At 36.0% G+C, this 19,486-nt stretch overlaps 2 protein-coding genes across 2 annotated transcripts; both read left to right on the top strand.

The window, feature by feature from the left end:
• Positions 1 to 505: 505 nt before the first annotated feature.
• vmo1b (vitelline membrane outer layer 1 homolog b) lies at positions 506 to 4,390 on the top strand. Its single transcript, XM_026928755.3, has 4 exons — positions 506 to 802; positions 1,269 to 1,402; positions 3,387 to 3,503; positions 3,898 to 4,390. The coding sequence occupies exons 1-4, from the start codon at positions 608 to 610 to the stop codon at positions 4,079 to 4,081; spliced, it is 630 nt and encodes a 209-aa protein (XP_026784556.1). The 5' UTR covers positions 506 to 607; the 3' UTR covers positions 4,082 to 4,390.
• A 12,000-nt stretch (positions 4,391 to 16,390) lies between these two features.
• Positions 16,391 to 18,339, top strand: LOC117599177 (vitelline membrane outer layer protein 1 homolog). The gene is made up of 5 exons (XM_034311407.2): positions 16,391 to 16,670; positions 16,916 to 17,043; positions 17,315 to 17,431; positions 17,730 to 17,912; positions 18,072 to 18,339. Exons 1-4 carry the CDS (start codon positions 16,473 to 16,475, stop codon positions 17,905 to 17,907), a joined length of 621 nt encoding a protein of 206 aa, XP_034167298.2. The 5' UTR covers positions 16,391 to 16,472; the 3' UTR covers positions 17,908 to 17,912; positions 18,072 to 18,339.
• Positions 18,340 to 19,486: the final 1,147 nt, after the last annotated feature.

The following is a 19,486-nucleotide window of genomic DNA, read 5'->3' as shown; positions in this document are numbered from 1 at the left end:
TTACAGTGGTAAAATGCTCCTGCTGGACAAACAGGTGAGTGTGTTGATTTTTGTCTGTGTTTACAAATGACTTAATGATTAACTCTGAAAGCAGCATATGAACTCCTTTATTATAAAAAATACATGATATACACAATACTTGCCACTCTGTCATGCTATATAAGATGTTATTAGGTGAAACTAGCTATTGTTTAAGATTAGTAGCAGGAAATTTATTTGATGTGAGTAGCTCTGGCTACTCACTAGGCTAATTAGGTATAATCAACACACAGCTAAAAACCTGAGAGAAGGCATGGAAATGCTAAATAAATAATGTACACAGTTTAAAATAATGGAGAGTTTCTGTGTTCTAGCATTTGGTTTAACATTAGATATGAGATTTAACTACTTAAAACAGAGGTTTCAATTCTCTTTGAGGATGAAGGTTTAGGATCAAAGTCTTGGTTTGTGAACTGTGTCCTCGATCAAGGTTTAAAAACAAAAAACAGCTCAACTAGAAAAATCAATAGACAAATTATGATATGGCAAAAGTCAGAGTCAGAACTTCGCTAGCCTGCAAGGAGAGAACTAGAAGAGTAAGAAAGTACTATCAACTAAGGCAGTACCAATGCGTTGGCTAGTTTGCAGTACACTTGTTTTTCTGGCATTATTTGGATGCCATGTGATGGGAAAAAGAACTCGGCGAACTGCTGACAGGCCCTATCAATCACTGTTATTTGTGGATAACGGACAACGTTGGGGCACATGGGGTCTTAAAGAAATGTGTCCACTGGGTTACTATGCTGCAGGCTTTAGTCTTAAGGTGAGTGTTTAGTTTTGAGGCAAAACACAGGTTTGTTTTTGAAAGAGCTCTCAGAACTAATTACTTTCCATTTTCTCACCAATTAATACACAGAAACAAGCTGTTGATATTGGTTTAGTGATATTTATTTATTACAATTTTAATGGACTTTTTTAAGAATTTAGGAGTCATCAGAATCAAGCTCAAAGTCAACAACTTCGAAATGCAGCTTTAGTGGGTAGCGGGCAGCTTTAATGAAAACCTGTTACCAAATCTATTCTTACAGCACATACATGTAACCACTAGTTTTAAAAGTGAACTGTTTTTCTGTACAGCAATTATGTAATATATAATTATTCATTTGTGCATTCATTCATTTCCTTCTGCTTTTGGTGGTGAGGGTTTCAGTGGCAACAAGCTAGAAATATATAATATTTAGTATAGAAACTACATTAAGTAATATTTTCTATAGTAAATATGTTTTCAGGTTGCAGGTTACTGGGAATCTCTTCTAATTGGTGATAACACTGCACTAAATGGAATTCGTCTTCATTGCGTTAACTCACTTAAAGGATCAGGGCCATACTCTGACTATGCCACAGTACAATCAGACACTGGAAGGTAGGTATTTTAAATCCCATTTCATTCTGTATTATCCCTGAGAAGTCCGGCCTTTCCCACTTTATTTTTAAGTTTATAAAAAAGAAATTACAAAAGACAGTCTGTTGTCATAGAACCACAGTTACACACATAACTACTGTTCAATTTCACCCTTCCTAACTTCCAGGCAGAGAGACTCACTTGGATAATGTATTGGAAAGATGTTCGGAGATGACCGCTACAATGGGAGAAGTGATCATAACTTTATAGAATCTGGAGAAAGTGCACAGTGATGCCTAGTTAGCAGCAGTGCAGACATCCTGGGTGTATTTGACGAGGAGATGCTCCTTGTTGGGTGGCATGTCCACCATAGACCATGATGCTACCAACCAGTGGGCCAGCCTCTGCATAGACAATGGAGCTCTTCGTGTCTTTCCTCCATAAAGGGCCACCATCTGGTTTATTGTTTGATGCATATTGGCCACAACAAGGAACACTATGCTAGCTTGCCTTCATAGAACACTCAACTGACTTACAAAATTGGGTGTTATGGCATTGGGCAGCCATAAGATCACCTCATTCATCTGGCCACCAACACATGCAAGATGAGCTTCTGTCCAGAGCATGCAGTATTCCCACTATTTTTGCTAGCCAAAATGCACAGGCTCATAAGAATAGGTCTTAATGGATTCCAGCACAAGGGGTAGATCCCACAAAAAGGTCTTGGGATTATGGAGGATAGCAGCTCCATGTCCCTCTCTAAAAAAGTTGTAATTAGTTTATGAGCCCCAACAAGGTGCTGTCCATGGTGCTGATGCCCTGCACGGGTTGCCACAAACAAAAGGCTTGTCTGCCATCTCGAGGTCACAAGCAGGACTCTGAAGTTGCTGAATTCTGTGCAATGTGGGAAGAATCAGCTGTACAGTGGGAAAGACTTATAGTAAAGGTGAGATCAATGATAGGCCAGTGCATCCTCTACCACTGTGCCAAAATCGGCAAACCACACTCAGCAACGGGTTGCCTTGACATCGACAACAAGGTCCAACTGCACCATGTGAAAAGTTTCCCAGATCTGGAACACAACTTCTTGTGTACAGATGCCACTCTCTTGGATGGCTACTGTACCATTGTACATCCGTAGTAGATGAGTTGCTCTCGTGGAAGGACCCACCAGACGAGCTTTTGTGGGAGGTGGAAAGAGCTGTCAGACCTCATTTCATTCTGATGATTGGTATGTCTGACTGTTACCATGTTGTCTGAGAACACCAACACATGAAAATGTGGACATGTCCAGAATAGCCTGTTCCTTTGTGGGGGCACATAGGAGGCAGTTGTCCAAGTACAGCAGGTCTTTAGGAAAAAGCTGAGGGCTTGCAGAGGTTGACCAAGATCTAGAGCATGGCCAATCAACTTCTAGGTCATTATCAGCCTGAAAAAATCTTTTGGATGCTTCTGTAGAAATGACATGCTTAGTCATTGGGCTATAAGGATGGCTCTGTTGGAAGACATTAGTGTCTGAGTTTTGTAGCATCTGTTTGTGATTAGTCATGCACCTCCCAGAAGGCAGGAGAGTGTAGGAGTGGTAGCAGGGATGTGTTGAACCACTGGAGATGGTGCTTGCTCTGTTTAGGCAGATTGTGTTGTAGATTTCCTCAGGAGCCAGGAGCTGAGCTCCTGAAGTTGATGATGAGCTCCTTGGTTTGTTGGTGTCGAGAGACAGGCTGGTCTAGGTCATGGAGCTTGGAGACCAGTTTATTTTGGATTATTTTATTGAATGCTGCACTTCATTCAATGGAAAAGCAATCTGACATTGGTATTAAGGTGGTTGTTCTTAACATTTCACAACAGCCGTGAAATGTGTCAATAAACATATTATTACAATTCACCACTTAAACTCTTTGGCTGGATTTATTTATTTATTTTTGCAACCTTAAAATTTTCAGACTTGAATAAACAAATACAGTAAAACAGTAACAGTGTGCATGCTTGTGTTTTGTGTTTCCAGCTGGGGTAAATGGACAAATATTCAGTGGTGTAAATCTGGGATGTTAAAAAGTTTTCAGCTACGTGTGGAACCTTACCAAGGAACCGCGTGGGACGATACAGCAGCAAATAATATCAAGTAATCACATGACCTTGATAGTACACAATAATTTTAGCACACACATCTAGGCAACCTCAGCAAATTATGTCTCAACAACATCATATGCAGTTTGTTTGCTAATGGAGGGGGAGGTTGGGTGCTGCCTTTACAGCACTGATAGGTTTAATCATATATTGTACTCAAAGATGGCTGGCTAAAAGGAGCAGATTAAAAAAGCACAAAAAATGGCGACATTTTCCCAGTTTACAAACAACCTGCATGTGACGTTAAGATTTACACATTAAATTGCGCATGATTTAATCCCACTTCTTGCTTTAAATACTTTTCTCAATGAGATGTAATCACATACAAAATAAACATACAACTATTATGTATTAGACTAAATATATGAAACTTGCTTAATATTTACCAGGTTTAAATGCAGTGGAAATGATGAAGAAATTATAGGTGCAGGGATGTCTTGGGGTGACTGGGGCTCGTGGAGTGATTCCTGTAGTGGAACAGGCATCTGTGGAATCCAGACAATCGTAGAGGAACCAAAAGGCGTGGGAGACGACACAGCGCTGAATGATGTGCGATTCTACTGCTGCGAATAATGTGCAAAGTAATTTGTGTGTGTATTCCAAATGATTTTCTCTCAGTTGGTATTTTGATGATGGTAATAGAGAGCACTGTCAATCGCATTGGTCCAAAATCTCTCAAAGATGTTTAACTGGGTTGAGATCTGGTGACTGCAAAGGCAGTTTTTTTCAAATTTGTCACTCATCTGTATATTCAGATACTGCAGATGCTACAAAGAATTCTGTTCATCAGTTTCTTTGGATATTTGTCCACCATTTCCTCCAAACCAATGTGTGATGAGACGAAAACTAAAAAATAAACTCATAAAAAGTGGGTCCAATGTCTACGTTTGTTCATATTGTTTTCTTTCACTGCTCTCCTCAATTATTGACACAAGAAGATAAAATGAACAAATACTGATTAAATGTTTAAACCTTTATACCACAGTAAAATAGAAAGATAAGATGAAAGATAATATTTTTGTTGTTTTTCATCTGAACAATTTCTCCTTGATAGAGAAAATGTTTAAATTAATTTAAAATAGTGTTGTTGCTTTATATCTTTCACAGGGGTAAATCAAAAATAACAAGATATACAAACATACTATTTCAGTAATATTTTTCATATTGTTTGGTACCACTTTGAGAAGTCCAGGAACGTATAATGGATAGAATGAATGAATTTAAAAATGGATAAATTAACTGCCATCTTATATAAATTTTATTTTAACCTTGGTGTTTCCCAATCTACTTGTGAAAGATTCTGGAAAGAACTACGGCCCATTAAAAGAAAACAATTTTGACTAGGTTTCCAGGAATAGACTTTGAGTTTCAATTTCTCCACAATGAGGTCAGGGGTGTGGTGGTTTAAACTGGCAACTAGTTTGTGTATGTTTTGGGCAATAGATCAAGCTAAGTTCATTAGCTAATGTCATGGGCAGGTGCAAACAAAAATAAGATGAGGTTTTAACTTTACATTTTCAGTGTTTCCCAATCTACATGTGAACGATTCTGGAAAGAGCTTCAGCTTATTAAACAAACAAGTTTCGGTGTTTTCCCAGAATATTTCTGGGAATGGACTTACATGACTTTTAATTTCTCCGCAATGACTATTCATTTACTACTGACGTTCATGTCCTATTCAAATTTACTATGCATTATGTAAATAAGCATGAGTTTTATATTAGTGTGCAGAGCTTTTCCTCAGAGCAAACTGAGATTATTGCCAATTTCAGAAATTATTTCAAATACTTACTAACAAATTTACTAATAATGTGATGTTATATTTGTTATATCATTCAGCATATTCAAATATATAGTAAGTAAATTGTATTTTTCACAACTATGGTTTGTTACAATGCTATTAAATTTGTTGCACAAGAACCCAAGCAGCAGAATGAGCCAGTATAACATAAATCCAAGAAATGGGTCATTTATATCATTACTTTATCACTGTAGATCATAGGGATGTAACTGAATACAAATATATTATTTGGCATGAACAGATACTGTACAGATGTGTGCACAGATACAAATACACATACAAATAGTTTTTTTTTCCCACAAGGCATTTGGTTAAGACAAGAAGTAGGCATTAGGACTGGGATCCTGCGAGATGCAACAAAAAACAGTCACACCAGCGAGATATTTTTACTTCCATGTAGTGCGCAGGGGCTCAGATATAAAACCTGTATATAAACCTGAACTCGAGTGATGTAGCTGAGGTTGAGGAATTGTCAGAACCAGAATTCACTTGTAGGTTTTAATTCCACTGTTTTCCAGTGTTTATGGCTTGGAGCACTAAACAGATACGGATTACGGGTTAAAGCACAACCCATTTGGATGGTTTAAAAAATAAAACAACTCAAAAACACAACCTACTTGAAAAAATTACACTGAGAATGATGGGCGCTAATCGCTTTCCTGCATTTCGATCATGAATGTAGTGTTTCCAGTTTATGTCAGATCATCAAGACTAAACTTATATTCAACTCACGCAACTCTTCTTAGAAGTATCTCAGTATGCGTGACTACATCAAGCATGCACATGCACTACAAGGAAACGAGTTGTGCAAGTTTTTAATGTATACATGATCAGAAGTGAATCCAACCCTGAAATATGTAGACAATCATGACTTGAGGTGGGAGGAAGTTCAGTGCCTGACACTGCTGTGTTCTTGCCACATTACATTGTAAGCATGCATTCATAAAAACATAAGAATGAATAGTTCTGAAATCTACTCAATCAAATAATAATGAAGGAAATGTCAATTTACTCCTGAATATATTAACTTTCACAACGTCAACATTATGTTATTATGTTTAATTAATCAACAGTGTGAAGAATGTTTCTGTTCTTAGTCTATAGGAACAAGGAAATAAACTGCAATTATAGTGCTTGGGTAGTTTATCATCTATTTTACTTACTTACTACACTGCGTAACTACTGTACATGTACCTGAACTACAACAGTTTTAAGTGTAGAATATTGTTATATCAGCACAATAATTATAAATAATAATAATAATATCAGCACAATAAAATTAGATTTGCAGTTAAAATGACAAAATGACCTTAAAATGGCATTACGTATTTTCACAGCTAAATAGACATGATAAATGTGAAAAACAATAGAATTTCTTATTAAACATATATTTATGATTATCTGTTGACTAAGTTGAATTGCACAAATTACAGATTTTACTTGTTGTCTTGAGAATTAGGCCTCCATCTTAGTGTTTTTCTTTTGCTTTTATATATATATATATATATATATATATATATATATATATATATATATATATATATATATATATATATATACATATATATGTTTCATCTTCACATGAAACATTTGTTTTATGTCAGGCAGCATCATATACATACATTCGTTTTATATCAGGCAGCATCATATACATCCATGGGGCTGTAATCAGATGAGTTATGTTCACCTGTATTGTGTTTATTTTATAGAGACAACAGAACAATGAATAGAGCAGTTAAGACAAACCTATTCTTAATAAGAACGAAGGCAACAGGACTGGGTTTTGTTTGATTTCATATAACTTAAGTCATACAAAAGTGTATGAGCGCTGAGTACTAACCTTCTACTAATTTTTATAAGAACTGAGTTGTACATATTGTTATAAATGTGTAATTAAGAGACATTGTTGGTTTAGATTGTCAAGATGTTGTAAGGGTAAGGTTTGGCGTTCCTTTCGTTTGCAGAATTGGGAAATTTAAAAACAAAATTACTTCTCTTGTACTTACATTTTTCATTTGATATATTTCACTTTTTTCCCTACAAATGAAAACAGATATACTGCAAATATCAGTTATATGTGGTGTCATAAGGTGATATGCTTGGTTGACTACCATTCCTACAACATCTAAACTCCAATATACATCATATGTCAACACCAACAGAGGGGGTGAATGATCACATGATGTTTTCATTTGTAATTTTCTGCATTTTCTTGTCAGATTTTCTTGAATTTTCCCTAAAATATAACAACATATGTGATTTATTGCTACAATCATCAAACAGCATACAATATAAATATAATAAATAAATAAATAATAAAACTTTTTATTATTATAAATAATAACATACCACAATTACTATGTTATCTTTTTTATTTTATTTAAGTTCACCAAATATAAAGTAGCTGTGCATTAATGTTTGCAGAATTTCTTTAATAGTTTGCTGCAGAGGGTCTGTTTACTTCTTTTCACTTTAAGAGTGTACTACACAAGCAAATATTCAACAACTATTTTTTGCCAGTTTCTAAGAACACACGTCATGAAAAACACAGAGACAGTGACTGTACTCTTACTGATTTCTTTCTGGAATCTGCTCGGGCAAAGAACAGTGAAGGGAGTGTTACCTGGAAGGAAATGTCAGTTCTCCACCTTGTTTCATTTAATAACCAGCAGTGCATAAACATTATGTAATTATATTTAATTAATCAACATTACATAGAATGTTTCCGTACAATACAGGAATATATTTTAGTGTTCAGCAACAAGGAAATAAACTGTGATTATAGTTCTCAGGTATTTTATGTCTAAATTAAAACTGTAATAACCCAGGACATTTACTTGACGCAAGATACAAGTGAGCTGAAGGGTCTTGCTCAAGGACCCAGTCAAGGCAGTTTGGTGGTGCTGGGATTTGAACACACAATTTTCTTATCTGTGACTTGAGGCTGTAACCACTGAGCCACCACAACTAGCACAACTAGCATGCATTGACTCAGTGGAGTTAATTCAGTGGTAGAAGTAGTTGCATCAGTGTAAGCCAGCTGCAGTGTTCTTGTGGCGTAGTTGTGGTCACACAGTGGCTAAGACTTTGAGTCACAGCTCAGAAAGTTGTGTGTTGAAATCCTTGTGCTGGCCGGGCAGGATCCTTCAGCTCAGTTGTATCCTAAATCAGCCAGATTTACTGGGTTATGTGTTATTTTATACAACAGTAAGATATTACAGTACTTTACTGTAAATATGTTTTTACTGTAAATTATGCACGTAACGTATGTTTTTGTTTTCTGTAAATTTCACAGTCATTTACTGGCAACCTGTTTTTTTGTTTGGTTTTTTTTTTTTTTTTTACAGTGAATGTGGCTTCCATTCATAAAGGAAGCATTATTATGTCATCTGCCTGATTTATCCATCAACACAATCTACATTTCCACCACATTTGTTCATTTAGCAGCAACTTTTGATTTAAAAAACAAACAAAAAACGAGTAGCAATTTAATTCATAAATGTGGTCTAACAAAGGTAAAGGGCAACTATTAACCATATATGTTGTTTATATTGCTTGAAATTGGGATGAAGTAAACATCTGTTGAGTTTTTTAACATAAAATTGTTTGATTGTGTTGAATTAAAAACCCCCAAAAATGCAGCGGGTCCACCATACCCAGGAACACTGGCTGATTAACAAAAATATGGACACCACACAAGGGTTAATTATCACACAGTTTAGGAACAATGAGTGTTAGGGACCCTTGTTCCAGAGTTGAAGACTCTTCAGTACTCCTAGAATTTAAATTCACAATATTCCAATCAACCTCGCCCAAGGTGTCCCCGCCTTGTGCCCCGAGTCTCCTGTGATAGACTCCAGGCTACCTCACGACCCTGTGTAGGATAAGCGGTGTGGAGAATGGATGGATGGATGGATGGATAGATGGATGTTCCAATCACTAGCTCACATCCTGAGCTGCCACTGCTCACACTATAATTATGTAATTATATTAATTAAAGGTGTGTAATGAATTGGTGTGTGTGTGTCTGTGTGTGTGTGAGAAACCATTTAACAATGTTATTATACTTTTCTGTTCAGCTGCACTATTAAAGGAAACAGAAGATCAAAAGATGAATGAGACGATAAACCCAGTTTCAGCTTTCATTTCCTGATATTTATCTCTAGATGTGTTACACAACTTAGGGATCCAACTTTACTTACCAAACAAAGCAAACACATCTACTGTAGATTTAAATTCAGGAAATAAAAGCTGAAATTCTGATCTATTGTCTCAAATTCATCTTTTGAGCTCAAACCCAAATGTCTTCAGTGCAGAACAAAAACAAAAGAACTGGTCTTGCTGTTCCAATCCTTTCAGAGGGGACTGTATATAATGTGTGTGTTTGGAACATTAATAAGTTTTGATTCATTAAATAATAGTTTATTATTAAATAAATAATAAACATTGATTTTTGAAGGATCAAAAATATTTTTTAGAATTACATAAATTTGCCAAACACCAGCACAATACATGTTTACTGACGAGCAGTTTACCCAAAAATATTGACATATTTCTCACTGTTGCTGCTGGAAAACTTTAGAAAATGGTTTTATTGACTTGCCCAGATCTATGTCTTGACACAATTTGATGGCAGAGGTCTACAGAGAGTTCCTTGGACTTCATGGCAGGGTTTTTGGTCTGACATGCACTCTGATCTTATACACACAGATGTGTGCCTTTTTAAATCATTCAGATTGACTGAAGTTGCCACAGGTGGACTCCAATCAAGTTCTAGAGACATCTCAAAGTATGAGCTCAATTCGGAGTGCCTTCACCAAGGATCTGAATACTTATCCAAATAAGAGATTTCAGTATTTTATTAATTAATTGATTGATTGGTTGATTGATTCATTAATTGATTTAGCACAAAAATGTAAAAACCTGTTTTTTGTTTTGTTGTTGTGGACTATTGTGTGTGGATTAATGGCCAAAAAATACAATATATAATATAATAAAGGGTGAAAAAACTGCAGGGATCGGAATACTTTCTGAAGTTACTGTATATTCTACGTAACTATTTCTAATTCATCAATGTTTATTTATTGATCTGAAGAACAATGAAATCTTTACCAAGGAACCTTCACTTTTGCTTTTGTTTTTTTTTGTTTAGTTTTTCTCTTTGGTATGTGTGTGGGTGTGTGTGGGTGGCGGGGGATTTGTGGGTGTGTGTGCGTATGTGTGTCTCAAACATCTCAACAATGTTACATAACTTGATTTGACCTCTGAAGGTGTGCTGTGGTATCTGGCACCAAGACGTTAGCAGCAGCTCCTGTAAGTTCCTTTAAGTCCTGTAAGTTGCAAGGTGGGACCTCCATGGATCAGACTTGTTTGTCCAGCACATCCCGCAGTTGCTTGATCAGATTGAAATCTGGGGAGTTTGGAGGCCAAGTCAACACCTTGAAGTCTGTCATTTTCCTCAAACCATTCCTGAACAATTTTTGCAGTGTGATAGGGAGCATTAACCTTCTGAAAGAGGCCACTGCCATTAGGGAATACTGTTGCCGTGAAGGGGTGTATGTGGTCTGCAGCATTGTTTAGGTAGGTGGTACGTGTCCAAGTAACATCCATATGAATGCCAGGACCCAAGGTTTCCCAGCAGAACATTGCTCAGAGCATCACACTGCCTCTGCCAGCTTGCCTTCTTCCCATAGTGCATCCTGGTGCCATTGCTTTAGCAATTAATGCAGATCAAAGATCACTCTGGAGAGCCTGGTTGTTGACACCATTAGACTTTATTCTCTCCAGAATTAAGTCAAGCAGCTGTCTGCAGACAAAAGAAAACTCTTCAGAAGGGTGCTCTTATATCCATTTCCATGAAAAAACAAATATGAACAACTATTTTTTGCCAGTTTCTAAGAACACACGTCATGAAAAACACAGAGACAGTGACTGTACTCTTACTGATTTCTTTCTGGAACAGTGAAGGGAGTGTTACCTGGAAGGAAATGTCAGTTCTCCACCTTGTTTCATTTAATAACCAGCAGTGCAAAAACATTATGTAATTATATTTAATTAATCAACATTACATAGAATGTTTCCGTACAATACAGGAATATATTTTAGTGTTCAGCAACAAGGAAATAAACTGTGATTATAGTTCTCAGGTATTTTATTGTCTAAATTACATCAATTATTGCTGTGGCTAAATTATGTGACCCGAGTGGCAGCTCAGGTTGTGAGCTAGTGATTAGAATAATGTGAATTTAAATCCTAGGAGTACTGAAGACTCTTCAACTCTTGAACAAGGGTCCCTAACACTCATTGTTCCTAAACCGTGTGATAATTAATTATAAGTTGCTGCGAAATGAACAAATGTGACGTAAATGTGAAAAATCAGGCAGATGAAGTAATCATGCTTCCTTTACTAATAGCACCCACGTTCACTGTAAAAAAAATTTAAAAAAACTGGGTTGCTAATAAAGTACTGTAAAATTTAAAGTAAACATCTGTTACATATTTACAATAAAAAAAACTGCAATGTCTTACGTAGTATAAAATAACACATAACCCAGGACATTTACTTGACGCAAGATACAAGTGAGCTGAAGGGTCTTGCTCAAGGACCCAGTCAAGGCAGTTTGGTGGTGCTGGGATTTGAACACAACTTTCTTATATGCGACTTGAAGCTGTAACCACTGAGCCACCACAACTAGCACAACTAGCATGCATTGACTCAGTGGAGTTAATTCAGTGGTAGAAGTAGTTGCATCAGTGCAAGCCAGCTGCAGTGTTGTTGTGGCGTAGTTGTGGTCACACAGTGGCTAAGACTTTGAGTCACAGCTCAGAAAGTTGTGTGTTCAAATCCCAGTGCTGTCATGGCTGGGCAGGATCCTTCAGCTCAGTTGTATCCTAAATCAGCCAGATGTACTGGGTTATGTGTTATTTTATACAACAGTAAGATATTACAGTACTTTACTGTAAATTATGTACATAATTATGTATGTAAAATATGTTTTTGTTTTCTGTAAATTTTGCAGTCATTTACTGGAAACCTGTTTTTTTTTTTTTTTTTTTTTTTTTTTTTTTACAGTAAATGTGGCTTCCATTCATAAAGGAAGCATTATTACTTCATCTGCCTGATTTATCCATCAACACAATCTACATTTCTGTCACATTTGTTCATTTAGCAGCAACTTTTGATTTAATTATCACACAGTTTAGGAACAATGAGTGTTAGGGACCCTTGTTCCAGAGTTGAAGACTCTTCAGTACTCCTAGGATTTAAATTCACAATATTCCAATCAACCTCGCCCAAGGTGCCCCCGCCTTGTGCCCCGAGTCTCCTGTGATAGACTCCAGGCTACCTCACGACCCTGTGTAGGATAAGCGGTGTGGAGAATGGATGGATGGATGGAAGTTCCAATCACTAGCTCACAACCTGTAATTGTATTAATTAACAATGTGTAATGAATTGGCATGTGTGTGTGTGCGTGTGAGAAACCATTTGACAATGTTATTATACTTTTCTGTTCAGCTGCACTACTAAAGGAAACAGAAGATCAAAAGATGAATGAGACGATAAACCCAGTTTCAGCTTTCATTTCCTGATATTTATCTCTAGATGTGTTACACAACTTAGGGATCCAACTTTACTTACCAAACAAAGCAAACACATCTACTGTAGATTTAAATTCAGGAAATAAAAGCTGAAATTCTGATCTATTGTCTCAAATTCATCTTTTGAGCTCAAACCCAAATGTCTTCAGTGCAGAACAAAAACAAAAGAACTGGTCTTGCTGTTCCAATCCTTTCAGAGGGGACTGTATATAATGTGTGTGTTTGGAACATTAATAAGTTTTGATTCATTAAATAATAGTTTATTATTAAATAAATAATAAACATTGATTTTTGAAGGATCAAAAATATTTTTTAGAATTACATAAATTTGCCAAACACCAGCACAATACATGTTTACTGACGAGCAGTTTACCCAAAAATATTGACATATTTCTCACTGTTGCTGCTGGAAAACTTTAGAAAATGGTTTTATTGACTTGCCCAGATCTATGTCTTGACACAATTTGATGGCAGAGGTCTACAGAGAGTTCCTTGGACTTCATGGCAGGGTTTTTGGTCTGACATGCACTCTGATCTTATACACACAGATGTGTGCCTTTTTAAATCATTCAGATTGACTGAAGTTGCCACAGGTGGACTCCAATCAAGTTCTAGAGACATCTCAATGTATGAGCTCAATTTGGAGTGCCTTCACCAAGGATCTGAATACTTATCCAAATAAGAGATTTCAGTATTTTATTTATTTATTTATTTAGCAAAAAAAAAGTAAAAACCTGTTTTTTGTTTTGTTGTTGTGGACTATTGTGTGTGGATTAATGGCCAAAAAATACAATATATAATATAATAAAGGTTAAATCTTTACCAAGGAAACTTCACTTTTGCTTTTGCTTTTGTTTTTTGTTTAGTTTTTCTCTTTGGTATGTGTGCGTGCGTAGGTGTGTGTGTGTGTGTGTGTGGCGGGGGGTTGTGGGTGTGTGTGCGTATGTGTGTCTGAAACATCTCAACAATGTTACATAACTTGATTTCAGTTTTGATTCACTACTAAATTATTAAGTGATCAAGCAGATCTTAAAGATCGAGATGTAAAGATTTACATCCTGGCAACCAACACATGCTGCATCTTGGTAACACACACACACACACTTATACATACATACATATATATATATATATATATATATATATATATATATATATATATATATATATATATATATATATATATACACCGATCAGCCGTAACATTAAAACCACCTGCCTAATATTGTGTAGGTCCCCCATGTGGCGCCAAAACAGCTCTGACCCATTGATGCCTGGACTCCACGAGACCTCTGAAGGTGTGCTGTGGTATCTGGCACCAAGACGTTAGCAGCAGCTCCTGTAAGTTCCTTTAAGTCCTGTAAGTTGCAAGGTGGGACCTCCATGGATCAGACTTGTTTGTCCAGCACATCCCGCAGTTGCTTGATCAGATTGAGATCTGAGGAGTTTGGAGGCCAAGTCAACACCTTGAACTCTGACATGTTCCTCAAACCATTCCTGAAGAATTTTTGCAGTGTGATAGGGAGCATTATCCTTCTGAAAGAGGCCACTGCCATTAGGGAATACTGTTGCCGTGAAGGGGTGTACGTGGTCTGCAGCATTGTTTAGGTAGGTGGTACGTGTCCAAGTAACATCCACATGAATGCCAGGACCCAAAGTTTCCCAGCAGAACATTGCTCAGAGCATCACACTGCCTCTGCCAGCTTGCCTTCTTCCCATAGTGCAGAGAGTTCCTTGGACTTCATGGCAGGGTTTTTGGTCTGACATGCACTCTGATCTTATACACACAGATGTGTGCCTTTTTAAATCATTCAGATTGACTGAAGTTGCCACAGGTGGACTCCAATCAAGTTCTAGAGACATCTCAAAGTATGAGCTCAATTCGGAGTGCCTTCACCAAGGATCTGAATACTTATCCAAATAAGAGATTTCAGTATTTTATTAATTAATTGATTGATTGGTTGATTGATTCATTAATTTATTTAGCAAAAAAAAAGTAAAAACCTGTTTTTTGTTTTGTTGTTGTGGACTATTGTGTGTATTAATGGCCAACAAATACAATATATAATATAATAAAGGGTGAAAAAACTGCAGGGATCGGAATACTTTCTGAAGTTACTGTATATTCTAAGTAACTATTTCTAATTCACCAATGTTTATTTATTGATCTGAGGAACAAGGAAATCTTTACCAAGGAACCTTCACTTTTGCTTTTAGTTTTTCTCTTTGGTATGTGTGTGGGTGTGTGTGTGCAGGTATGTGTGTCTCAAACATCACATCTCAACAATGCTACATAACTTGATTTCAGTTTTGATTCACTACTAAATTATTAAGTGAGCATGCAGACCTTAAAGATCAAAATGTTTAGGTAGGTGGTACGTGTCCAAGTAACATCCAAATGAATGCCAGGACCCAAGGTTTCCCTGCAGAACATTGCTCAGAGCATCACACTGCCTCCGATAGCTTGCCTTCTTCCCATAGAGCATCCTGGTGCCATTGTTTTAGCAATTAATGCAGATCAAAGATCACTCTGGAGAGCCTGGTTGTTGACACCATTAGACTTTATTCTCTCCAGAATTAAGTCAAGCAGCTCTTCAGAAGGGTGCTCTTATATCTATTTTCATGAAAAAACTTCCACATCCTGCTTTTCACAAGACCCAACATTGCCATATATACTTATGTTATGGTTTAAGGAAGCCTTACTCACTTAAATTTACAGCTTGTTTCTGCTCTCTTAGGAGGCTACCCCTGCCTATGTAAGGTCATATAGATCACTTTCAGGCCTCTGTGTTACTATACCGGTTCCATACATCTATAACATTGAAGATAAAATATCATCAAATATGAGTACACATTTTGTGGTTAACATTTTGTGGTTACAATATTTCTACACCATCTTGTCCCCAGGTAAGTGACACATGAAGGACATAAAAACTCTGATATTCATTTTCATCATCATTTATGGTTATTTTTCGGGTGCACAATTAGTGATGCAATTCATTAAAGGAAACAAAAAAGAAAAGAAAATCTTTCTTGTATTGTATAAAAATTATGCATATACAGTATTCTTGAATAGTATGGTATAAAAGAAATATTATATCTATCCAACATAATGAATGTAAAAATTTTGTATATGATTTTTGTATATGATTATGTACATATTTCATATGTACAAGGGAACATGTGACACAGACAGGCTGCACCACACACCACCCTTTGTCACTTATTGAATATTTATTATTTACATTATTGCATTATTATTGAAAAATAAAGTTGAAACCATGGAAGACATTTGTCCATGCTTTAAAAATGATTAATTAATTAATTAATCTAATAAGATTAAATCAGTTTAATGTTTTGCGTGCTGGATTCGACTTGGAATGCCAAATATTTGAGAAAAAAATATGATAATTATGTAATTACTCATGTCATACTTTGCAGTGATTGGCTAGCTAGAGTGTATATAAACAAGTACATCCACACTCAGCATAGGCACTTCTTCAGGAAGAATCATTCTGATAACCAGAGGATAGTCTGACTTTATTCTCAGCTATATCTAATAGAATGTATTTTGTGCTCAGTGCTGTTTTGCCTCTGCTCATTCTTTCCTTTGGGGAATGTGCAAGTGTCAATGACACACAAAACAGAATTGTCTTTCTGTATCCCAGTACGATCAGTGTGACTAATGGACAGATGTGGGGATCATGGGGACCATGGGCAATGTGTCCTTCGGGCACCTATGCTACGGGCTTTACCCTCAAGGTGAGTACATCTCATTTTCACGGATGACAAAATTACTAATTAGCAATTTTTGGAATTAGAATTTATAAGCATTGATAAGAAACTAAATACCCTATAATATACAGCACACTTTGTGATATAACTACAGTTATCTGTATAGGTGTAAGAGTTGTGTAATTTGGGTAAAAAGCACACTTAAAATGATCTTGCAAATGAATTAAATATCATCAAGAAATAATTTTAATGACTAAAGAAGTTTTTTTTAGGTTGAGTCAAATCAGGGGTACTGGGGTGATGACACGGCCCTAAATGGAATTGCCCTTCAATGCTCTAAACCCATCGGCACCTCCGGTATTGTTGGGGGCTACACAACAGTCAGTTCTTCTGTAGGAAGGTAAAAAAAAAAAACATTGTATATGTTCTTTCCCATGTATGAAATATGCCATATATGTAAGACATAAGGCATACAATATGTAGTGAATATTACGTAAGATACATAAGGACCTACATAAGATACCATGTGTTTCAGTGTCATAATTAGGATGTCAAAATAGACAACCAAAGGTCAAAACAATTATTAGCAGTAGTAGTAGAAGTAGTAGTAGTAGTAATAGTAATAGTAATAGTAGTAGTAGCAGTAGCAGTAGTAACTGTTGTTTTTACAGCTGGGGGTCTTGGAAACAGAACATTTGGTGCTCCAGGGGAGTGCTGAGAGCTTTCCAGCTGCGAGTGGAGAGTTATCAGGGAATATTCGTAGATGATACCGCTGCTAACAACATCAGGTAATTAGTAACTCACAATAACCCACACTTCTGATATCATCTCAAAAAAGTAATAAAAAGCTAATACTTTTGATGAAGCTGGTATTCACAAATCATTTTATCTGTAACTTTAATTTGATAACAACATTTTGCACATGTTTCTTTTTAACCAGTTTAATGGCACATAAAGCTATAATTGATTATTTTATGACTTATAAACATGTCACACCTTTGGTCATGTCTTGTTCCTAAGTGCGTTTGATAAAGAAAATTGACTTAAAAGAATAACAGGGAATGTATTTATAACTAAAATTTCCAGGTTCCAATGCACAGGAGGCCAGGTGTTGGAAGGAAGTGGTATGGGCTGGGGTACCTGGGGTTACTGGAGCTCAGTTTGTGGTGGAACTGGGATTTGTGGGATCCAAACTAAAGTGGAGCCGCCTCAGGGTGCATGGGATGACACCTCTCTTAATGATGTCCGCTTCTCTTGCTGCTAACTAAGGTACTTTTTTTTTTTTTTTTTTACCAAGTCTGGATCATAAAAGGAAAAACATTGGTGTTGTTATTCAGATGGTTGCAGAAAAAGGAAATGTTGTACATGCTTAAAGAGGATAACTCTGATACATGTACCTTATTTTGATATTTGTTTTCTGTGTTACAGCATGACTTGACAAGACGAGAACATGAACATGAACAGCAACTACTACATATATATATATAATCAAAATAATGATCTCTTTATTTCTCATGAAATCAGTTGTCTGATTGGATAATCTCTGAAAGAATTATAGTCAGTGGCATATCAATCTTTCACTAATCACAGAAATGTACTCGCTGATGATTTAGTCTTATTCGTTATCCTTTGCCTGTACTTTAATGGAAAATCAGTTTTGAATTTCTTTCTGAAATAAAACATTTAACAGCTTCAACAGCTTTTCTTGTTTTTTTTATCTTTATTTGAAATAAAATCCCTGTAAGTAGTATGTTCACACATTTTTTTCTATGTGGTAAGATTCTTTTAAATATAATTTTTCTGTAATGATATAAAAATGTAGATCAGCAGTTTGGACCCTATAAACAGTACTCAATGCAAATAATGTAATTACTAAATCCATTCATTAACAAATATATTTGTTAGTTATTAAACATTTTTGCATTTCTTCTTTATTCCCAAGTTTTTGACAGCTTGATGGTTGTAGAGTACACTTAGTCACTTGTCCCATGCCTAGTTTGGCAATGTATTCAATCCTTACTAAATTAAATGTCAAATTTAAACATGTCAAACCCAGAGCATATAGCACCTGCCTTAAGCCACATAAAATCATATAATTTCAAATGTATCTGGTGTTGGAGAGAGTGTTTTTGGTGCTAAGCACAGTTTCGGGTTGAATGGAAAGCGAAAACTCAGAAAAAACTTCTGTGTTTTCAAATGTATCCATAATAATGTGGATATGGCCTAGTGTTACATCTGCTCACGATTTTAGATATAAGGTCGCTATAACAGACCAGACTCAGAGAGAGTGAGGATTCATATGCAGAGGCCTTTTAGTACATTTAAACTTAATACAATTTAAGTTCATGCTTACACTGAAATCACAAACCAATTCAGTGTTGGTAACTGGGCAGTAGTCAGAGTAAGGTATATAATCAGCCCAAAGAGCATTTCAAAAGAGTGATCCCAGAGAGCCAAATGTGGCATTTTTGTGGCGAGTCTGGAAATTAAAGGGCCAGAGGTTGACCTCTGCCAATCACGTCTGGTTCACTACCTGACTCTCCAGTGTACAAACATGACAGGGAAGGGGTAGCATCCTGGCATAGTGTTACAATCCCTGGTATTTCCATGTGAAAAAAGGTTATTAAATATCTCTCCACAAATTAAAAAAAAAGTCATATATATATATATATATATATGCAACTGTCAACAACATTGATGTTATTGTTCATACTGATGTTAATTTAACCATCTTCTGGCCTAGTAATAATGTATAGTATAGTATACAATAGTATAAATAATGTATATTTACCTATTAGTATTAAACCTTATTTCATCCTTCTTTATAATGATTGCTTTAATTG

Source organism: Pangasianodon hypophthalmus, chromosome 15 (genome assembly GCF_027358585.1).
Source record: "Pangasianodon hypophthalmus isolate fPanHyp1 chromosome 15, fPanHyp1.pri, whole genome shotgun sequence".
Taxonomy (NCBI): Eukaryota; Metazoa; Chordata; class Actinopteri; order Siluriformes; family Pangasiidae; genus Pangasianodon; species Pangasianodon hypophthalmus.
This window is presented reverse-complemented; position numbering and strand designations above follow the sequence as displayed.

Bases quoted from the DNA above. Each gene is read 5' to 3' on its own strand.
- vmo1b (XM_026928755.3), top strand. From the start codon at position 608: ATGCGTTGGCTAGTTTGCAGTACACTTGTTTTTCTGGCATTATTTGGA. The intron at 803-1,268 runs GTGAGTGTTTAG...ATATGTTTTCAG, and splicing joins CTGCAGGCTTTAGTCTTAAG to GTTGCAGGTTACTGGGAATC. The intron at 3,504-3,897 runs GTAATCACATGA...AATATTTACCAG, and splicing joins ACAGCAGCAAATAATATCAA to GTTTAAATGCAGTGGAAATG.
- LOC117599177 (XM_034311407.2), top strand. From the start codon at position 16,473: ATGTATTTTGTGCTCAGTGCTGTTTTGCCTCTGCTCATTCTTTCCTTT. The intron at 16,671-16,915 runs GTGAGTACATCT...AGTTTTTTTTAG, and splicing joins CTACGGGCTTTACCCTCAAG to GTTGAGTCAAATCAGGGGTA. The intron at 17,044-17,314 runs GTAAAAAAAAAA...TTGTTTTTACAG, and splicing joins GTCAGTTCTTCTGTAGGAAG to CTGGGGGTCTTGGAAACAGA.